At 38.8% G+C, this 20,152-nt stretch overlaps 1 protein-coding gene across 1 annotated transcript in view; it reads right to left on the reverse strand.

Moving 5' to 3' along the window:
• The window catches only part of LOC124555974 (histone-lysine N-methyltransferase trithorax), a 220,142-nt gene that overhangs the window by 191,276 nt on the left and 8,714 nt on the right, over positions 1-20,152 (reverse strand). Inside the window, exon 3 of the mRNA XM_047130020.1 lies at positions 3,625-3,822. Coding sequence (XP_046985976.1) covers positions 3,625-3,822 — 198 coding nt within the window. The remainder of the gene's footprint in view (positions 1-3,624; positions 3,823-20,152) is intronic.

Here is a 20,152-nt window from a genome sequence, read left to right on the forward strand (position 1 = left end):
TATCATAAGCACACATTTTAAATAAGCTTTACATCTATGAATTTAGTAATTTAAATCTGATTCATTTTCAAACCCATATATAAATAAAAACAAAATGATTATTGCACCAAACAAACATGTGTACCTCCACCTGAACAAGTATATTTCAATAGAACTCCAAAACTGGATAATTGATGTAGTCCATTTATTAGTAATGCACTGTATTAATAATAAGATAAATATTATGAAATATGCCAGTACTTTTTAAATCGTTACTTTTAATATTAAGTTACAAATGCGAAAACTTAAGTGTTGTGTTACATTACAAGCAGCAATGCAAAAACACAGTTCCAAAATATTCCTTCATAGCCACCATTGTTGGAATGTAGTAGCAAGGTCAGTTGTCTGAAGTTACTGCCTGTATGCCATACACAGCGATCTATGAACGTAACTTCTGGATCCAAATTGAGAAGACAGAAGGGTAGTAAAATGTAATTAAAAGTAAGAGTGTTAGACACCACCAATATGAACACAAACTTAAAAACGTATACACTAATCAACATTTTCAAGCCGAACAGTTATTACAGTTATTGGTATGCATTGTCTAGCAGCTCCAATACACTTTTGGAAAGAGATATTGCATATTACCGCAACTATCTTTGTTTCTTTAGCTCTCTCCATTTCACGCTTGGCTCATCATCACATGGTAACACAAACTGGAGATTCCGGTCTTGTGCTTTGCGTTGACAACATAACGCACCTCATGTTTAACCCTGCTGCTTTCCTACATTTTATAATTTTTATACAGTAATGGAAAACGGCGATTTTAATACAAATGATCATGTTTGGATGTATGACCTGAAATTAATGTCATTCTTAACACCTGAGAATGGTATGCTGTTGGGCAAAATTCGCAGCATTTCAATAAAGAAGTTCATACAGCAACTGTGCCCAACCATGACTTTTTTTAATACCGCAAATATTTATACTGAACAGTGGTTCATGTAACAGAACACAGCAAATATCATCTGATGAGTAAATTCAAAAGAAGTAAGTGTATAAACATGTGCTGCTTGTGTTGTGATTCAAAGAACAAAAACAGCATTAACATTCAATTTATAAGTTATGCCCAACTGAAAAGGAGACCATGTAATTCCAGTGGGTGAATGTGTGTGTGTTGAGAGACTGGGTACTGGTAGTCCCAGTTTGCACGAACAGAACTAATGGCTTTGCAGCAATTTCTTCATTTCTGGAGAGGTGTTTCCACAGTTTGTTGCACAACAGATTCCTCCCAATCAGCACAAAGACAGGTTATCCAATTTCTTTGTGCAGAATGAAAGCATGCCTCACAAATTTATTACAGGATAAAATAGATGTGTGGAAAGCAGTGTCTCGTGGGTTGCACAATATTCCAGTGATGTCAGCTTTATGAAACGCAACGTATAAACATCCAGGACCTACAACACCCAGGGCAGGCACGTGTTGTCACCACCAGTGCCACGATTTTGGCTGTGGAGGAGCTCATACGTACAAACCATCAGAACACTACGTGACACTTTGCTGTTGAAATGTTGATAAGCACATAAACACAAGAAGGTTCATTGAGTTTGTGCACAGTGGGTTCCCAAGCATCTTTCAGAGAATTAGAATATCATGAGAACTGACGTTTACCTGACCCATCTGCTGAGACACGTGGAGCGAGGAACAGATTTCACTGCTGACATTGTGGTATATGACAAAATGTGGTATCGCCATTCTGACCCAGCCTCCAAATGGATGAGCACAGAGTGGCGGCATCCTGACTCCCCTTGTCCCAAAAAAAAAGCCCACTCTGTCACTAAGGCCAGAAAAGTGATGCTCAGTTTCTTTTTAGTGAAGAATGATATCTACTCATCAACTGGCTACCACAGGGTGCAACATTTAACACTGAATAGTATGGAAACAAATTGCTGAAGCTCAAACAGGTCATCAAGAACACATGCAGGGGCAAGCTCTCGAATGGGATACTGCTTCTCAAGGACAACGTTAGGTCACGTAGGCCAAGAATACCCTCGACCTCCTCCAAAAATTTTAGGTTCTCGAACACCTTCCTTACAGCCGTAATATCTCCTCATGTGAGTCATATGTCTTTGGCCCCTTAAAACAAATTCTCAAAGGTCAGAGGTTCACCTGTGAAAAGTGCAGAACACCATGGAAAACTGGATCCATCGGCACCCAAAGAGTTTCTATAATAAAGCCATGCATTCCTTTCCTATGCATCAGGATTAGTGTATTAATGTGAATGGCAATAATTATATTATGTTGTGAGACTAAAGACATTGCTCTGATTATATTGTTTATTACGATAGGCCTATTTTCATGTGATTGCCATCTTCAGGTTGTATCAGATGGTCTTGATATCCACATGACATCAACGTCTCAGTTGCTGACACACTATTTTATTAGTCATACAGATATCAAGACCAGCTAATATAACCTGAAGATGTCAACCAGATCAAAATACGTCTATTGAAATAAACAATATAATCAGACACAGCTGTGTCTTTGGTTTCACAATACAATAAAATAATGTCCTTATATGACGTATATGACGGCAGCGTACCTAGATGAGTACAAAATTGCAATTATGTATCGGTGTAGTATTCCATATGAACTGTAAGGGGAAGCCCTCTGAAAACTAAACCCACATAATAGTACAAATCTTCCTCTACAATGATTAAAGAAATATTATACCAGTTCAGAAGGCTTTCCTGTCTTATGTTCACAGAGTGAATGCTGCAAGTTTTGAATGAGTCAATGTGATAAAGTGGTGTGAAAATGTTGGAATTCTTACTCTTCAACAACATCCTACAGGGAATTCACACACTAGGGCTACAAATCTTCCTGACTAACTTTCTTTTGTTTAAGAAATATTATTTGTAATCTGAAAAGTTGTTCCAAGATATAGTTAAAAAATAAATAAACAAGCAATCACATTTCAGCGTCAGTTACATCACAGGTATCTTGGATGGTGAATGTGACAGCTTTATGTTCCCTCTTAAAATACTGAATGAGCAACTTCCAAGAGTTTTTCCCAACTACTTTCAGCTCTAGAGATTTAAGATTTTCATTTCAATTTTATCTGTAGTGGTTCTATCAAATCCTCTTAAAAGATTTCAGTGTCCTGCTCCTATCCAATAACAAGCCAATCTTCTAAGTAACTATTTTTTGCAAGTATTTTCATTTTAGTCTTCTGAAAACTAGTGAATGAGAGTATAAACCAAGACACATCCTAAAATGATTAACAAATGGTTAAAAGACTGAATTCTAGCATTTATTTTTTCTAAAACAGTCGAGTCTATCTCTGAAGGTCGAGAAGCAATTTTATGCACATTTAAACCTTCCTTGGAATAAACAACAAAACTACAATCCTCATCATGGCATTACAGCCAACAATGATGGCAAAAGAATGGAAACACAATATGGTTATCTAAACACATGACAGTACTAAGAAATGTAACATATAATGAAACAAACTGATAACAATTACATACTGTACTAGTTAGAAACAGAAACTGTCCCAGGGCAACATGAAATAACAATTCTGGTTGCATTAGGACATATTATTATTATTATTTAAATTTTATAAATTAATCACTGGTTTACCTTTGCCTTTGTGACATTCCAAAGGCGATGCACTTCCTTTCAGAGAGGACTGTCTCTTGATCATCTTAGAAATGAACTTTCGACATGACTCACAACTGAATATTCCAAATTTGCGGGCCTGTTTTACAAATCGATAAAATCTAACAGCACCACAGACCCCACATTCCACAGTTTCTGGTAAATGTGCTCCACCTGCACCTGAAAAAGAAGGCACATTTCTTTACTTCTACTACAATATACTGCCACAAGTTCTGATATTTTGAGAGAGTTTTATATTTTGAAATTATAAACACAGGGAACTTCACATGTAAAATCCTGGCACATAAAATTTAAATATTTATATTTAATTTACATATGTGTAGCACACTTCTTCAAGTTGCTCCCCCTTTGAAAGGCTGTGATAGCTGTTGTGCCACATACTAACTCTGCTGCAATAACTGAGTAGCATTCTGGGCAGTCGCAGCATCTGACGAAAGATAATTAGGTTAGCTTAGCAATATAGACAATATTTTTGACTGCCCACACACTGCTTAACACAAAACTGTAAATTTCATCCGCATCTTAATGACTCGCACCCTATAGACCAGTTCTGACTTCATAATTACATAGCTGTCAACCTAGAGAAGACGCTATCAGTAATCACATAGAAAATATGGAGTGGGTCCGCCCTCACCCCCAAATAATTTTAAAAATCAGAAGCCTGATTTACACCTTTAAACGCTATATTTCAGGCACTTTTCGAACTTAAATAAAGAAGATTTTCCAGGAATTAAAGCAGCTGCACATGAAAAATCATGTTAAGTGGAAATGGCTAAAAATTAATTTAGTAAACATGAATGGTGCCTCTGAAAAATTTCTGTAATTTTCAAGTACTGCAAAATCAATACACATACATCTCACAAATTATTACTGAAAATATAAGTAAAGCATGGAAACAAAATGCACTTATATTATTATAAACAAAATTCACTTACACTATTATATGAGAAGCCTGTCTTCAGTGTTTTCTACAAAAACACTCACAGGCCTTCCTCATTCACTGCCTCTTCTTTCTTCTTCTTCCTCCTCCTCCTCCTCAATCTACAGTAAAACCCCAGTTAACCGAACTTGGGTCAACTGAAATGTGGATTATCCAAAACAACTCTAAAATACGCAAATTAAAAGAAATCCTGTACTCGTGGAAATAACTTGAGCTGAGAGTGTGCTGGACTTTGGTTAGCAGAGAGAGGTGAATGCCTGGCCTCAGATTGCATACCCACCCACCCACCCACCCACCCACCAACTCAACAGTCTTAAACAAAGCTACACTATCGACAATAGTGCATTTAAGTGGTTGTTTCTTTCAGCTGCATGTGTCTTTTTATACTGTGCTGTAAATAATGAAGCACAATATGCTGCATATTAATGTACTGTAATCCTAAAACTGTAATTTTAACTTTAATACAGAACCCCTACAAAGAGCTTTTTTTTAATTTGTCTCACCTTCAAAACCTTCAAAAACACATGCAATACAAAATATTGTAGTACATGTTAGATGTTCATTGCTTAACATGGGCTTTATTTCGGGTAACTGGGGTTTTGCTTGTACTTATACTTGTATAATACAGAATTTATATTTTCAATGGTAATCAAAAATAATTACTATAATAGTATCAGAGTGGTGTGTTAAGTATGGATAGATAGGTGAACTGCGCGTCTTGTGCTGTCACCTGGTTAGAAAAACCATAACAGCTCACAGATGAAGCCTTGAACCTTGTGAAGTCCACTGGTTCAGAAGCAGTTTTATTCCTATTCCTTTAAGCTGATACATGCAGAACAAATACTTTTTGTCTTCAATTAACATAACCTGTCTTAGTAAGCCATGGAGGCGAAATCATTTGGAGACAGGTTTACTACATACCCAAAAAGGAATTCGTTACAATCTATCAACAAGTTTGGTAGCATATGATTAGTGAAATGAAAACAGTACCTTTTCCGATTTTTTAAAAACACCAAAATGTAAAATGCCTATTTTCATAATTCTTAGTAACTTACCATAACTTCGTAATTAAGGTGATAAATCTGTAGCAATTACTGACAAACCATAATAGTTGATGTAATCAGGTAGCCACTCTACACCTAGCACATTAAAAGAGTTCACACTCTGCTGTACCCAAACTTGTGCTGGTTACTTATTGTCCTCTCTACTCTTCCCCTTGTCCATTCACCATCTTCAACTATCGTTTTTCTCCTTTTCAGCTCTAATTCCATTTCCTATTGTTGGTGACATTCACACTGAACACATTTTCCATGTCATTTATTGAACATTATTGGGTATCGATTCTCTTGGTATCACCCTCAAGCACACTTCCCGTTTTGAAGGAAGTTAAATCTGAATCTCATCCACAACTGTTATTCAAGACACGGATGCAACCAGACTTTTCAAGGTTACTAGTATGCCGCAAGTGTTGTCACTGATTCTCATATTTTTGGATTTTTACAAGCTTCTATTAACTTCATACACATGTATGAAATTGGTGGCCAAATTTCCTCATTCAATTTTACTCAAAATCAATATCCGAATGTGTGTAGAGCAACAGATTAGAAATTTTTGACAATAAAAAAAGGACATTTTTCTTAAAAAAAAGTTGCAAATTTTCATCAAAAAATGTCACCTTACGCTCTCCATTACTCCTTGCCATTGTAATTACATGGAGACAGTTTTATGATCCATTGAACAAGTAGAAACTGTTCCACAAACATTTGTCATTTCAATATTTGAGAAACGGAAAGTAAAAATGGACCTCTTGTCAAAGAAACAAAATTTTCAATACAAGCAAAAAGTTCTATAATATTTAAAATATTTATTTTCATTTCTTTGTATACTATGGCAGTTTACTTAATTCTGAACACATTCGTATTGATTTGAAAGTTGTTTGAGTCCAACAGAAGTCAATAATGTCATTAAAAGCAACCAATGACCATTTTCTGAAAAAGGAATTTTTGTCGTTATGGGAAAATAATACTAGCCCAACAAGAGGCTGCTTTTCTAAATTTTGCAGCTGAAAATGTAATGCTTCACAAAATAGTATCTTCTAAATTTTATAGGCATTTTAAGGAGCTCAGAATAACTTTGTATAAAGAAGAATGCTTTGTGAATATAATACTGCCAAACAAGATAAGTGGTCCCATTTGTATGAAAGTTATAAATGCCTGCAGCTGTTACCAATTTGCAGACAGTAGCCCTAAAATGCCAGCTGACAGCTTATATAACTGCAGCAATAAATCCTACACCTACAACACATGTTAATTCTGCTGCTGCTGCTGCTGCTAGAAATGAAAAAGGTGAAGTTGCTGTGTATACATATGACTCGTTAAATGTCTTTAAGATTAGTAGCGATAACAAAGCACCTCAAATAACTAAATAAACCCTCTTTTTTGTTCATTGTTTGCTACAAAAGCTAGTGTACATTGCAAAATGGACATTCACGAAAATGAATTTACGCACTAGATCTTCCCTGAAGAAACCGGCCCCATTGGGTTTCCTGGTGCAATAATTCCAGCAGGGATGACAAAACAATGAAAGGATTATCTTTTTAAACACATCAGGACCTACAGCAAAGATGAATAAAAAGACATTCTATGTCTTTAAGTAAAACGAGAACCTGAACCTCAAGTCAGTGATTATGGGGATCCTGAGGAAGAATCTTACCAGCCAGATATTCCAAAAGCAAAGAAGAAGAGGTAAAATGCTGTTTGTGAATGATCTTGAACCCCCTTCAGACCAGTATTTTGTAAGTAGAAAATCAAATCCTTAGGTCACTATAAAACAGGAGACCTCAGTAATTTACTTTTGGTGGTCTTGTGAATTCAAAATTTTAGGTGGTTTTGAGCCCATTAATGGCTTCAAAATCAAAATCTGATCTAAACGATGCCATAGCATAGAGTAAAAATGTGCAGGATATGCTAATTTCTTTAAAATTGGAGCCAATTTATTGGTTTTAAAGTCCCCCCCCCCCCCCCCCCCCACACACACACACACACACACACACACAGTAATGTGCTACAGGTCAGAATAGGTTAACCACTTAGTGTGTAGTGTTAACTTTAAAAACTCCATACCACTCAAAGGACATTTTCAGGGTAATACATATGCAGAATTTGTTTCATAAACATGTCTGACTAAACAACAGTAATAAGTGAAACTTTAAAATATGTTAGCTCAAAACACCTATTTTCCATCACCAATATCCAACCTGTCACAGCTCATTGAAATTTAGAGAGAGAAATGTAACTTTTTGTGTTCAGAATTTAACGCTGAATGTAAAAATTACAATACCTCAAAATCCAAAATTTTCGACAAGAGGTCTTTTATTTGCTTTCCACCTGACATTTAGAGATAACCAGAAATAACACTGACACATTTAATGTATGTTTATTTTATTGTGAGTCCATATTCCAACATTAATGAGATGGACATTATGATTCTGGATAGATTATGTAAAAGAAATATGTCCCTTATAGCTGAATTTTAATAGAAGTTCCTAAAGTAAGAAGGTATTTCAGACATGGGGACAAACATAAAAATCCAACCTGTTTTACATAAGGGTGATCAGATAGTTAAATGTAACTACGGTCTCACATTGCTGATGTCAGTGTTGTAAAATTGAGAGTCCAAAAATCTCCTCTTTGGGAATCAATATGGATTCTAAAATCGGCCATTCAAGGACATACATTTTGAAATGAGCACAACAATGTATTTTTTTCTAATACACCTATCTCACAAAATAGCCTCGACGGCACGAAATCAGAGATACTTGAACATGTACAGAGGCTAGGTAATACATGATAGTACCACAGGATTACCCTGTGCCACAAACCATAAGGCCGATTATGGGTTTTAGAGATAGAAGTGTAGGGGAAGATGGAGGTACTGCTATCATAAACAATTTGTATCAACAGAATTCAGTTACCAGTGGTTAAGATATCTAGTGTGTCTTTTATTGTTTATGGTTGTTCCTATAAAGTTAAGACAGGAAGTGCAAAATACATCCCCACTCCAAAACAAATCTTATATTTGTCTATGGAGAACAGAAAATTACAAAAAAAATCTTCAATCAATTGAAGGGCAGAAACAATGTTGCACAACTACTCAATCAATATTTTTAGTGCCAAAATTCTTCTACAAACAGCATTATTGGTGATGGGTGGAATAATACTTCACTACTGACTAGAGGATTCACCGAGCACTATTTAAATAGTAAAAAAAGTGTTTCTCAAATCACCAGTTTCCTGCATTTAGTGACCCTGTAAGAAACATGGAAAAGGCTGAAACAGGATCAGATGACAATTCAGTTGCTTTTGCAATTGTTAATGGGTGCACTTCAAATTAATGGTTTTCTAGGAGTAAAAGTATTTTGCATAATTGTGAATTCAGAATGTTTCGATTCAAAGTACTTCTTTCACTGTGATCGCAGCCTTGGACTTTTCAATCCAAGTGCCTTGAAAACAGACCTCTAAACAATGCCTTCCCAGCACAGCCACATAAACCCATCTTTCATACAGGGCACAGCAACCTTAATCATTTTATTCATTTTCCCGCATTTGTGGCATTTCACATTTTGCTCAACATACTAGAATATCGAACATAAGTTACAGCAGGGGTCATTTCATGCATCTCTTCATACAACATCTGACTGTTACACTTCCTTTTCTTTGGGGATCCATCCCAAACAAAACAGATAAGCACAATGAAAAGGTGTAAATTAGAAATAACAACATATCAAAAAATTTTCCAGCCGCTGAAACTCACCACGACAATGGGCCACATCAAACTGCACACAATTCAAAATATACTGTCTGACAAATTATTATTATTATTATTAATAATAATAATAATAATAGTAATATGAAGCACCCAGAAGGGCATATGCGAATTAAACATAACTTTACACGGGTTGAGAGAGGGTGTAATGGGGTATCTCCCGAGGTTGCCACTAGACTCGACAGTAATGGTAATCCTAGGTAGTGCATACCAGTGGCTCATTGCTGGACACAATGTGATGCTACTCATCAGGAGTCCATCCTTCCCACTCAGAGCATCACTCCAAAAGCAGCTGTTTGTGTTGTGGTGTTACTGGCAGCCTACATATGGGATGACAATTTCCTAATCTGGCTGGTGCTAGTGTCCAACCAGTGGTGCTGGACAACACAGAATGTTGCAGGGAGTTCATTATTTGTTCTTGTCATTGATATGAACTGATTACAATGTGTTTTATGGTGGTCAGATGTGGTCCACCAGAACCTTGACAACAAGCATGCCTGCCCTCATGTTCCTATGGAGAGTAACATTGGGCCACTGTCACATCCCCACATCCCCACAAATCTGGATATTGCAAGATTCAACCTGCCGGTCAAATCATGACTGACAATAAGGGCTCTTTCAAGCTCTGTCATGGGTTGATAACACTCAGATGAGCACAAAGTATCTTCATGTCCTTAACAGTGATCACTCAACATCTGACACTGTTCATAGCTATTCTACACCCTTCTGCACCTGGTGGACAACACTAAAAATGAACAGCTCTAATGCCCTCTGGTGGCAGTTCTACCTGTCAGAGAGAATTGCAACACCAGTCAACGATATACCCTCTGATGGTGTGCACGTGTACGATGTTACATTTACACCTGACTATGCCTTCTGGGTACTTCACGTTTTTTGTCAGCCAGTGCCAACATCACATATCACTTCATTAAGTCACAAGCCAAAGCCTATATCCAGTACAGTAGGTTCAGTTTTAATCTCTATCTGCTGCAGTTAGTGATATAACTGAAAAAGTTGCCACTCCAAAATGAAAGAAAATATCCCGGGTAACGCTAGTTTTCAAGAAAGGTGACCTCCAAAATGGATGATTCAGGTCTACCTTTTTTCCCACTTGTCTTCCCAAACTAAAATAAAAGGCTATCTACAGTAAGTGTCATTTATTTTATGAGCAAATAAAATTAATTTGTAAAGCCCAAATTGGTTTCCTAAAGAACCAATCCATCATGGTAGCAGCAGCTCAGTTCCTTTATAAACACGAGAAAAAAAAAATCGTAAGTATTTGCGAAGCTTGAAAAATCTTCCGACTGCGTCAATACGTTACAAAATTATTAGATAACTTTTGGAATACTGATGGAAGAGGTACTGCCCATGAAGTAAATATTCCTTAACTAGTTTTCCTTAAAAATGCAAAGGAGTGTACACAGATCTGAACCCACTAACATTGTAGTTAATGGCCTTCAGGTTTCCATATTGGGGTTGGTTAGCTGGTTGATTTGGGGAAGGGGACCAAACAGCGAGGTCACCGGTCCCACTAGATTAGGGAAAGATGGGAAGGAAGTCGGCCATGCCCTTTTCAAAGGAACCATCCTGGTATGCGCCTAAAGTGATTTAGGGAAATCGCGCAAAACCTAAATCAGAATTGCCAGATGTGGGTTGGACCATTGTCATCCTGAATGCCACTCCAGTGCAATAACCACTGCGCCACCTCGCTCGGTGCCATAATGAGGAAGTAAGCCTACTCTCAGTTATAAAATAATTCTGAATACATACGAGTGCTGTCATTTGTTAACAAAATGCCTATTGCAAATTGCAAGATTTAGAGTAAAAGTGTTGCAAATGAAACATTTTGTATTTCGGTGGAAGTCAACTCAAGAGTTCATGGAATTAAAGGAGTCTCTACAAACCACAGTTGCAACACCATGCCAATATTTAAAAAGTGGGCCTATGACACCATGTGGTGGCACAGTACATAGTAAGAGACCTCAATGCTGTGAAAGGGATGCTAGTGAAACTAGTGTTTTGTGGTCAGAACTCAAATGAATATTCACATGCTACTCCGACATCCACAAATTTTAGGCATCCTCATTAGCCACTCTTGTACAGATCCCACAGAGCTCAATTCATCTGTATTCAAAGACTTAGATCAAAGATGTATGACGTATGTTTACACTCCTGCCACTGGAAATGCCCGTAAAATAAGGTCTCCACTCCCCCCCCCCCACACACACACACACACACACACACACACACACATACACACTCATAGAAAACATGTTTATTGCCAATCATGTGCAGTGACATTTTTTGTTTACCCTTCTCATAAAACTCTCCCACAACATTGCGCAGATCCTGATCAATCTCGTTTTTCAACTTCTCGTTGGTCTGGAAATGGGTTATATACAATTGCTACTTCAACTCGGGAAACAGATGAAAATCACTAGGTACTAAGTCTAGATTAGGGGGGATAGATGAACAGTGGTTGTATGGGCATGAGCATTGTCATAATGAAAAGACACTTCATTCATCAGCATTCCCCTTCTTCGATTTTGAATGGCACAACGCAGTTGTCTTAAAGTCTCACTGTATCTAGCAGCATTTATTGCTGTGGCAGAAGGCTCAAATTCAAACAGCAATACACCTTTTCTGTTCCCGAACACACTGTCCACAGTATGCTGGCAAACAATGTTAGTCTGAACTTTCACAGCTACTGACTAGACGTTTCCTTAGTTTCATGTGTCGTGTAGTGTATCCAGGTTTTGTTGCCAGTGACAACCGAATCCAAAAATTGCTTGCCTTGTTCTGCACAGTGCTCCAGGAATTCATGAGCCACTTCAACTGGCTGCTGTTTGTGGTCTCTGGTGAACAGTTTGGGGGCCCACTTCACACACACCTTGGAATAATGCCAATGTTCGGTCGAAGACTTCTCAATTGCGCTCTTACTGACTTCAGGGATCCATTCACACAGCTTACGAACTGTCACACTCCGATCTTCAAGAATTTCTTTCTCTACTTTTGCAACTGTTTCAGCCAAAACCGAAGGCCGACCAGTTCATCGTTCATCATGGACACCCGTTGTGTCCATCCGTGAACTCTATCAACCCCTTTAACATGTTTTTGACGTCCACACACTGTGGCCCACAGACTGCACATAACTGACAATGAATGTCAATTGGAGGAGTGCCTTTCGAACTCAAAAAACGAATCACTGCACGCAACTAGCACCTGGCGGGAGACGTGAGGGGGAGCTCCATTGCGAACGACTGCCAGTCAGGATTGAGCATCACAATGGGCTTTGATTGGTGGGAATTTGAAGGGGAAAGGGACCGGAGGGGGGAGGGGGGGGGGGAGGGTAGCCGAGATATACATCAGGTTTGCTGGATCTGATGTAAAAGCATTCGCCATGGCTACAATGGCGTGGAGACCTTACTCTACAGATACCTCACATGAGCAGCCTGCGCCAAAAACTTTGGTGGAAAAAAGGTTGCAGTTTATCAGTCATTTGTGATGGGACACCTACTCATCTGGAGCGTGATGACTAAAGGAATCTACCATGGTCTTATGGAAAGAACAATGGATTGGAGGGCTTTTGGGATTTGCACAAGCAAGCCAATCAATGATGTTATTTTTCCACCAAAAATCTAAGGAAATTCTGGTTCCATGAAAAATAATGTCGTAGATCAAACAAATGTGCTCACTTGCTCTCAAAATTAAAACACGTATTTCAAACCCCATTACAGCACCTTACAAGCCAACTAAGATAAGATAAATATAAATTAGGAGCAAATTAAAGGGACCATTTCATTATTAAGGGATTTCAGGCAACAATTGTAAGCCTTGATCAAAAATACCAATTTTAAATTGGTTATGCTAAACACAAATTGAGCAATTAACATACCACATGACTTTGTTGATATTTCTTGGCAAGCCTACAGTAATATGCTTTCTCTCCAAACACACGTAACACTGGGCACCCAAGAATGAAGGGCACTGAGGTTGCTTATGTAAACAAGACAATACAGCAATCAAATTATTGAAATCTGCCATGTAAGATGTAGCCCTTACTTTCCCCATAACCACAGCTATGAATTCTTGTGTAATTCCAGACACATCTCAACAGAGCATTCAACAGTGTTGGCCACGTGTCTTTGCTATTCACTGCCTGTCCAGTGGCATGCTTTCAGGAGAGAGATTCATACGAGATGGTGACTCCTGCATATTCATTCTGAGATATGCCACAACTGCTTGACGCTCCGCTGTCTTACTTGGCCCCAGTACAGAGCAAGCTGATGGTGACTTCTACCATAAAAACACGATTTCAGGTGGCAGTTTATTCTGGTAGCAGCAGTTTCACTCGGACTTCATGGTACCAAATCGTACAACCTGGCAGTCAGCAAATGCACCAATATTTCTTATCATCTGGTCCTCTCCCAGTGCAAGATCCAATGGCTTCACAGTAGTGTCTGATGACAAATACTTACATTTGGCAAGATTATGACAGTGCTCTTCCTTCAACAATTTTGGCATATTTAATTGATTTGCTCTTTAGCATAAATGACCTTTCAGACAGATACCTGTATTTTAAACTTCTTTGGTTATGGCAGTGTTGTGTAAAAAAATGCATTGTATTACCTACATTTAGGATTACCTTAGCACATATTTTGTAATGTGTAACGAATGGCAGCTGACCTTAAATGTAGGCAAAAGTAAGGCACACAGAATTAAAACTGATTATACGCAAACAGGGACAACTCATGTTCAGAGAATTCTAAGACGATGTGGTGAATTTGTCAATTAATTTGTTTCCAAAGTGTTACAGAAACTTATTTTTAATACTGTTTTGAGTGCTCAGGGCACATGACAAAACCAACCCTACAAGGACACTTCTAAACAAGCTACTTTATCTAGTACATGAGAAATCATACACACACACTAGAAGTAACATCCACTTAACAAAAGATAAGGGTCCTGTCATCACCAACAATTGAAAATAACTTTTCCACACACCATTCATGACTGAGCTGAAGTAAACTTACAGTGTTGGCAGCTCTTGCGTTGTGTGTGGTTGTTGGCGATTCGTTGACGTTTGTCATAACGAATTGGGAAATAGAACAGAACAGGGTGGTTATAATTAAGATTTTGCTACTTGAAATGAGTGATTGTAGGACACTGAATCTTTTTGGAAACATTTATAAGGACATTCGGAAGAGAAATAATGAGTAAATCATTTAAACACATTTTAATTTCTGCACGAGTCAGTAATGTTTGTTAAGTGTGTTTTAATTTCCACGTGAGTCAGTAACGTTTGTTAACTGCATACCATGTTTACGTTCCTGGTTACAAACACTGGTCAATATAACAACCATCTGCATCTGCAACAGCCTGGAACTGTTTACAGGTACCATTTCACAATGGTTCACAGCACTTTACGAACGGTGGACCATGAAATGTTCAGCTGGCATAACATAGCTTGTGCACTTCTTGAAGATCACACATTGCATCCAGCATTCTCAGCCAGGCAACAATTTGTGGTACAGTTGGAAATTGACCTCTTCCTGGAGACATGCGAAATTTTCAGTTAATTCAAACTTCCAAAACATGTTCTTCAACCCCAGTGCGGAAGAGGAGCTCTCCGTATTGTTTTAATGTGTCGATACTAATGAAAATCAGCAGCACTATTGTTGCTGATTTGATAAAACAGCTTTACAAGTGAAGCCCTTCAAACCTTGTCCATGCCCACGTTGATTGTCTGCAACTATTGCTTGTGTTTAACCCTACGTCCCCATACCAGGGCCAAACAGCAAGTCATTACACTAACACTGACAGCAACACAAATCTTGCAGTGCACAGTCTGAACATCATTACCATAAGATTAATAATTTTCCGTCTACATTGGCTCAAGTAGCAAAAGTTTAACTATAACCACCCTGTATATTATAGCCAATGAAAATAACTGACTTATTTTGGCAGGAGATATGAATTTATTAAATCTGTTTTCAATATTTAGAGAAACACAATAATTTTTATTGATCTGGTTATAATTAATTTTAAGGCTGCTTACAAATTTTGAAATTTCTCTGGCAACTGGAAAAACCAAGATGTGCTGACAGACTGACCAGTAGCGCAGACTGACACCTAGGTAATGCTCGAATGTGGCAGTTTGGTTGTGAGTTGGCGAAGACAACAAATGTGACAGCTAACAACCTGAATGTGGTGATGAACTGACCTGTGACATAGTCCAAGGCCAACGTTAGGTTGGAATGTGACAGTTTGGTTGTGAAAGAAAAAACCTGGTTGTGGTAAAGACTGAATGTAGTTTAGCCCAAAATCTAGGATAGGATGAAATGTGCACTTGCTTGTGAGTTGGCAAAGCCAATGAATCTCAACATGAAAACAAGATTGCCATAACAGATGGATGTGTAGTTTAGCCCAAGATATACCTCACTGAAATAACCTATTTCTAAGTGTTATTTCAAATTTTGTTGAACATTCTGGTGTTATGGTTAAATTATAATATTATGGGACAAATAACCAGCTAACTTTATTTACGGACCACACGAAATTATGAATAAGAATCTCTCTGGCTATCTAGATCTTATTATACCTCCACGTACATCTCAATCTGTGTTGATTTCCCTTGATTCATGGTGCAAACAGTTACCAACAGCAGTACATGACAGAAAAGCCATTGACATGTTAAGTGTACTTTTACCTATGAATGGAATACAAAAGGAGAAAAATTAAAGTAGTACCAGAAGTACTCTCCGACACACAAAACCTAGGTTCGTATCAAGCTATGCACACCTATACATCAGTTGCTTTGATGTCTTCCTTCAATCCAACCTGGAACGAATCCCAAACGCTCTAGCAGTACTCAAGAACAGGTGGTACCAGCATCCTAGATGCAGGTCTCCTTTACAGGTGAACCATTCCTTCCTACAATTCTTGCAATACACCAAAGTCGACCATTTGCCTTCTCTACCATAGTTCTCACATATTGGTTCCACTTCTTATTGCTTTGCAGCATTATGCCCAGATATTTAGATGAATTGACTATGTTAAGCAGGACACTAGCAATACTGTATCTGAACATTACGGGTTTGATCTTCCTACTCATCTGCATTTTCCACATTTAGGGCTAGCTGCCATTCATCCACAAACTGGATATTTTGACCAAGTCATCTTTTATCTTCTTAAGAGTCACTCAACTTTGACACCTTACCATACACCACAGCATCATCAGCAAACTGCAGATTGCTGCCCACCCTGTCCGCCAAATCATTTATGTATATTGAGAACAACAGAAGTTCTATCACACTTCCCTGGGGTACTCCTGATTATACCATTGTTTCTGATGTATGATGGTTACAGGAAAAAGCATTGCAATTTCAACAGCACAGAGGACAAGATTCAAAATTTATTTTCAGTGATGGATGGTTAGGTCAGTAGAAAAAACATACAGTATTCACCAGATTACCATTAGTGGAGACGCTGTATCTGTTAACAAACAGGATGTGCCATTGTTTGAAGACTATCTTTTGGAGTTAATTGACATTGAGGGAAGTTGTACAACTGCTATGAGAGTCCTTTAAATTACAAGACGCTCCCTACATACACATTTGCTTCAAAAAAGGAAGCTGCAGCACCCAGATACAACAAAAGTAAGGAATGTGCCATGTTGCCATATTGGCTTGTAGTAATGCAACTGCCAACCACAAGCTTAGGCTTACATTAATAAGGAAATCACAGAAACCTAGAACTTCCAAAAACCCAAAAAATCAGGAATCACTGCCACATTACAATCATCAAAATTTTAACTTTGAATCCATGTATGAAACAAATGTCAAAAATGAAAATGCTGATGGTGTTTCATAGCTCAAAAATGTACCGGGCTGTGAGGATGTTGATGCAGAGGATGTAGCAGAATGGATGGCATCAAGAAGTCAGAAAATATTAATAAAATTGGTTTTTAGTATTTTAAAAAAAGGGTGTTTTGTGATTTGGCTAGGATCAGAAGAGAGAATTTATAGAACTCCAGCCTATCCGGTTTGACCTTCTGTCACATTAGTACAGACAGACAAGAGTCTAATGTAAATTTAATGGTTGATAAGTTCGTTAAGCATTATTAGGTGTTAACATATTGTTTGGATGAGTAAAACTGTGTGTGTTACAGAGTATAAAACAGACAAATGTCTGGTGAGCATTGCTAAAACTTAATTAAATTTAATACGGAGGAGACTGGTGCTCTTCAGAAACCTTAGTAACATCAGTTAGAGAGAGGGAAAGAGAATGGGCACTGGGCAAACGTAACAAGCAATAAGTGAAAAAGAGGACAATTTTGTTACGATATTGGAACTCAAAGCTGTTCAGCAGACTAGCTTCCAACATAAAACAAAGAAGTAACACTTATGGGAGTGTGATGGTGCTTTAAAAGGCACATCAGTGTTGCTTCTCTTTGACATTTCCTGTACAACAGATAGATTCAGAAACAGACACAGGTTCTCTAACACAAACCCTTAACTTTGAGCTTGTAGCCACATAAATTAAAGCTTTTATTAAATATGTATTATAGTTCTTTAAATGACAGATTCCAGACTTCAAAATGTGGGTTAACTGAAGTTTGCAGTACCGTCCATCTGCTTTGACCCAAGGCGTTACTGTGTTGTGTTACATTTTGTTTTGTTTTGCTTTAGGGTGCAAAAAACAGCTGGGGTCATACTCGCCCAAGTCAGAACTATAGAACACGAACACAGAGGAGTTAAACAACTATTTGTCAGTCCCAATTGACAGAAGAGAAGATAGCTAAAAACAGGCACATGGAAAAAGGGCTAAAAACGACACCACACAGAAACTGGCCTTCACCATATTGCTTTGGTGGATAAAAAGTAAAATGTGGGCGACAGCCCACACGTCATTCGATAAAATGGCTGATAAATCAGGGCAGTCCATCAGAAAGTGGAAAACAGTTAAAAGTTGATCGCAACATGTACAAAGTGGTGAGGTAGCGCCACTTAGCAAATGATGATGGCTAAAACGGCAGTGTCCAATATGCAGGAGAGATTATTTTATCTCTTCTCAGTGGGAGGGCCGAGAGGAGGTCGTCCAAGGTGCTCGGAGAGGCTTAATAAGCCGAAGCTTATTCCCATGAAGGGATGACCATTGGCCATGCCAAAGGGACACCACCTCCTGACAGACCGTAACACAGAAATCATCAGAGGGAATACAGGTACTCGCGGGCTGAGGTATGAGGACTACAGCCTTGGCAGCAGCATCAGCAGCCTCATTTCCTGGCAGCCCAACATGACTAGGAACCCACAAAAACATGACACTGGCTCCATCAAGAGTGAACAAGTGGCAGTTGCCTGAACTCACTGCACTGAGGGATGGACAGTGTACAGCACACATAGACTTTGGAGGGCACAAAGTGTCTGAGCAGAGGACACAATTGAAAAGCCAGTGTCGCCGGATGTACTCCATGGCTTGATGCAGGGCCAAGAGTTCGGCTGTTAATACTTAGGAGTGTGCCGGAAGCCGATATCGAAAGACACGGGTGCCAATGATGAAGGCATACCTGACCCCATGGTCAGTCCAAGAGCCATCAGTGTATACAAAGGTTCTATCACAAAGTTCCATGCGAAAGTCGTGAAACTGAAGGCTATAGACTGAGGCTGGAGTAGTGTTCTCAGGAAGCGAATGAAGGCCAAGGTTAAAGTGGGCCGCTTCACGAAGCCAAGGTGGTGAAGGGTTCGCACTCACTGGGAAAGTCGCAGGTAGTGTGTAGTTAAGCCACTTTAAGAAGTTGGTTGGTTGGTTTTGGTTTTTGATGGGGGCTAAATATCGAGGTCATCAGTCCCCTGTTCCAAACAGATGTACTTGTAAAAGGCCTATACAGTAAACGCGTAACCTCTGCACGCAGAGGGAGGGAACACCAAGGGGTACAGAGCTAAAATAAACACCGCAATAGCACAAAATAGAGGACACTTAAAAGGAGCAGAGCAAATAGTTGACTGGAGTAAAACAGACTACAGTGGTTGATGGATCAGGTAAAAGGTCAACCACTCAACTAAAAACGAAGAACCTCTAGCTGGAAAGCGTTGATAGAGGTTCCAACACAACTTGTTACCATAAAAGACACTATTTTGGTATCCACGTCACAATTAAAAGTCGCTGGAGCGGTTGGAGCCTGAGAAATCATGCGAGAGCGCCCACACTAGAGTGAGTGATAAAACCCAGCTGCATAGATAAAACGTAAAACTGAGTCAGCTATAGAGGCATCGTCACCTAGAATTAAAGGAAGTGCAGCTGGTAAATTAAAGGACTGCAAGGGGGCTAAAAGAGGGCAGTCCATCAGAAGATGGACCACTGTCAGCCCTGCATCACAGCAACACTTGGGCGGGTTCTCACGGCGCAGGAGATAGCTGTGGGTCAACCACCATAAGAAGTGCCGAAAGCAGACTCTAGGAGGTAATAGGGAAGAGGGACGAGCCCCATACTCATGATCAAAGGAATCACCAAAGGAGGCGGCATAAATTGGGTGGCCACGCATGGAAGACAAACGGCATGCATACCTGCTGAGGAGAAAGTCACGGCGGTAGGACTGTGGTAGTTCAGCAGCTTCAACATACGGACTCTAGTGCAAAAGGCACCCATGGCCAAATGGATGCCACAATGGTGGATAATGTTGAGACGGTGTAAGAGCGATGGGTGTGCAGACGCATAAACAAAGCA

The sequence above is a fragment of the Schistocerca americana genome, chromosome X, assembly GCF_021461395.2.
Source record: "Schistocerca americana isolate TAMUIC-IGC-003095 chromosome X, iqSchAmer2.1, whole genome shotgun sequence".
NCBI lineage: Eukaryota > Metazoa > Arthropoda > Insecta > Orthoptera > Acrididae > Schistocerca > Schistocerca americana.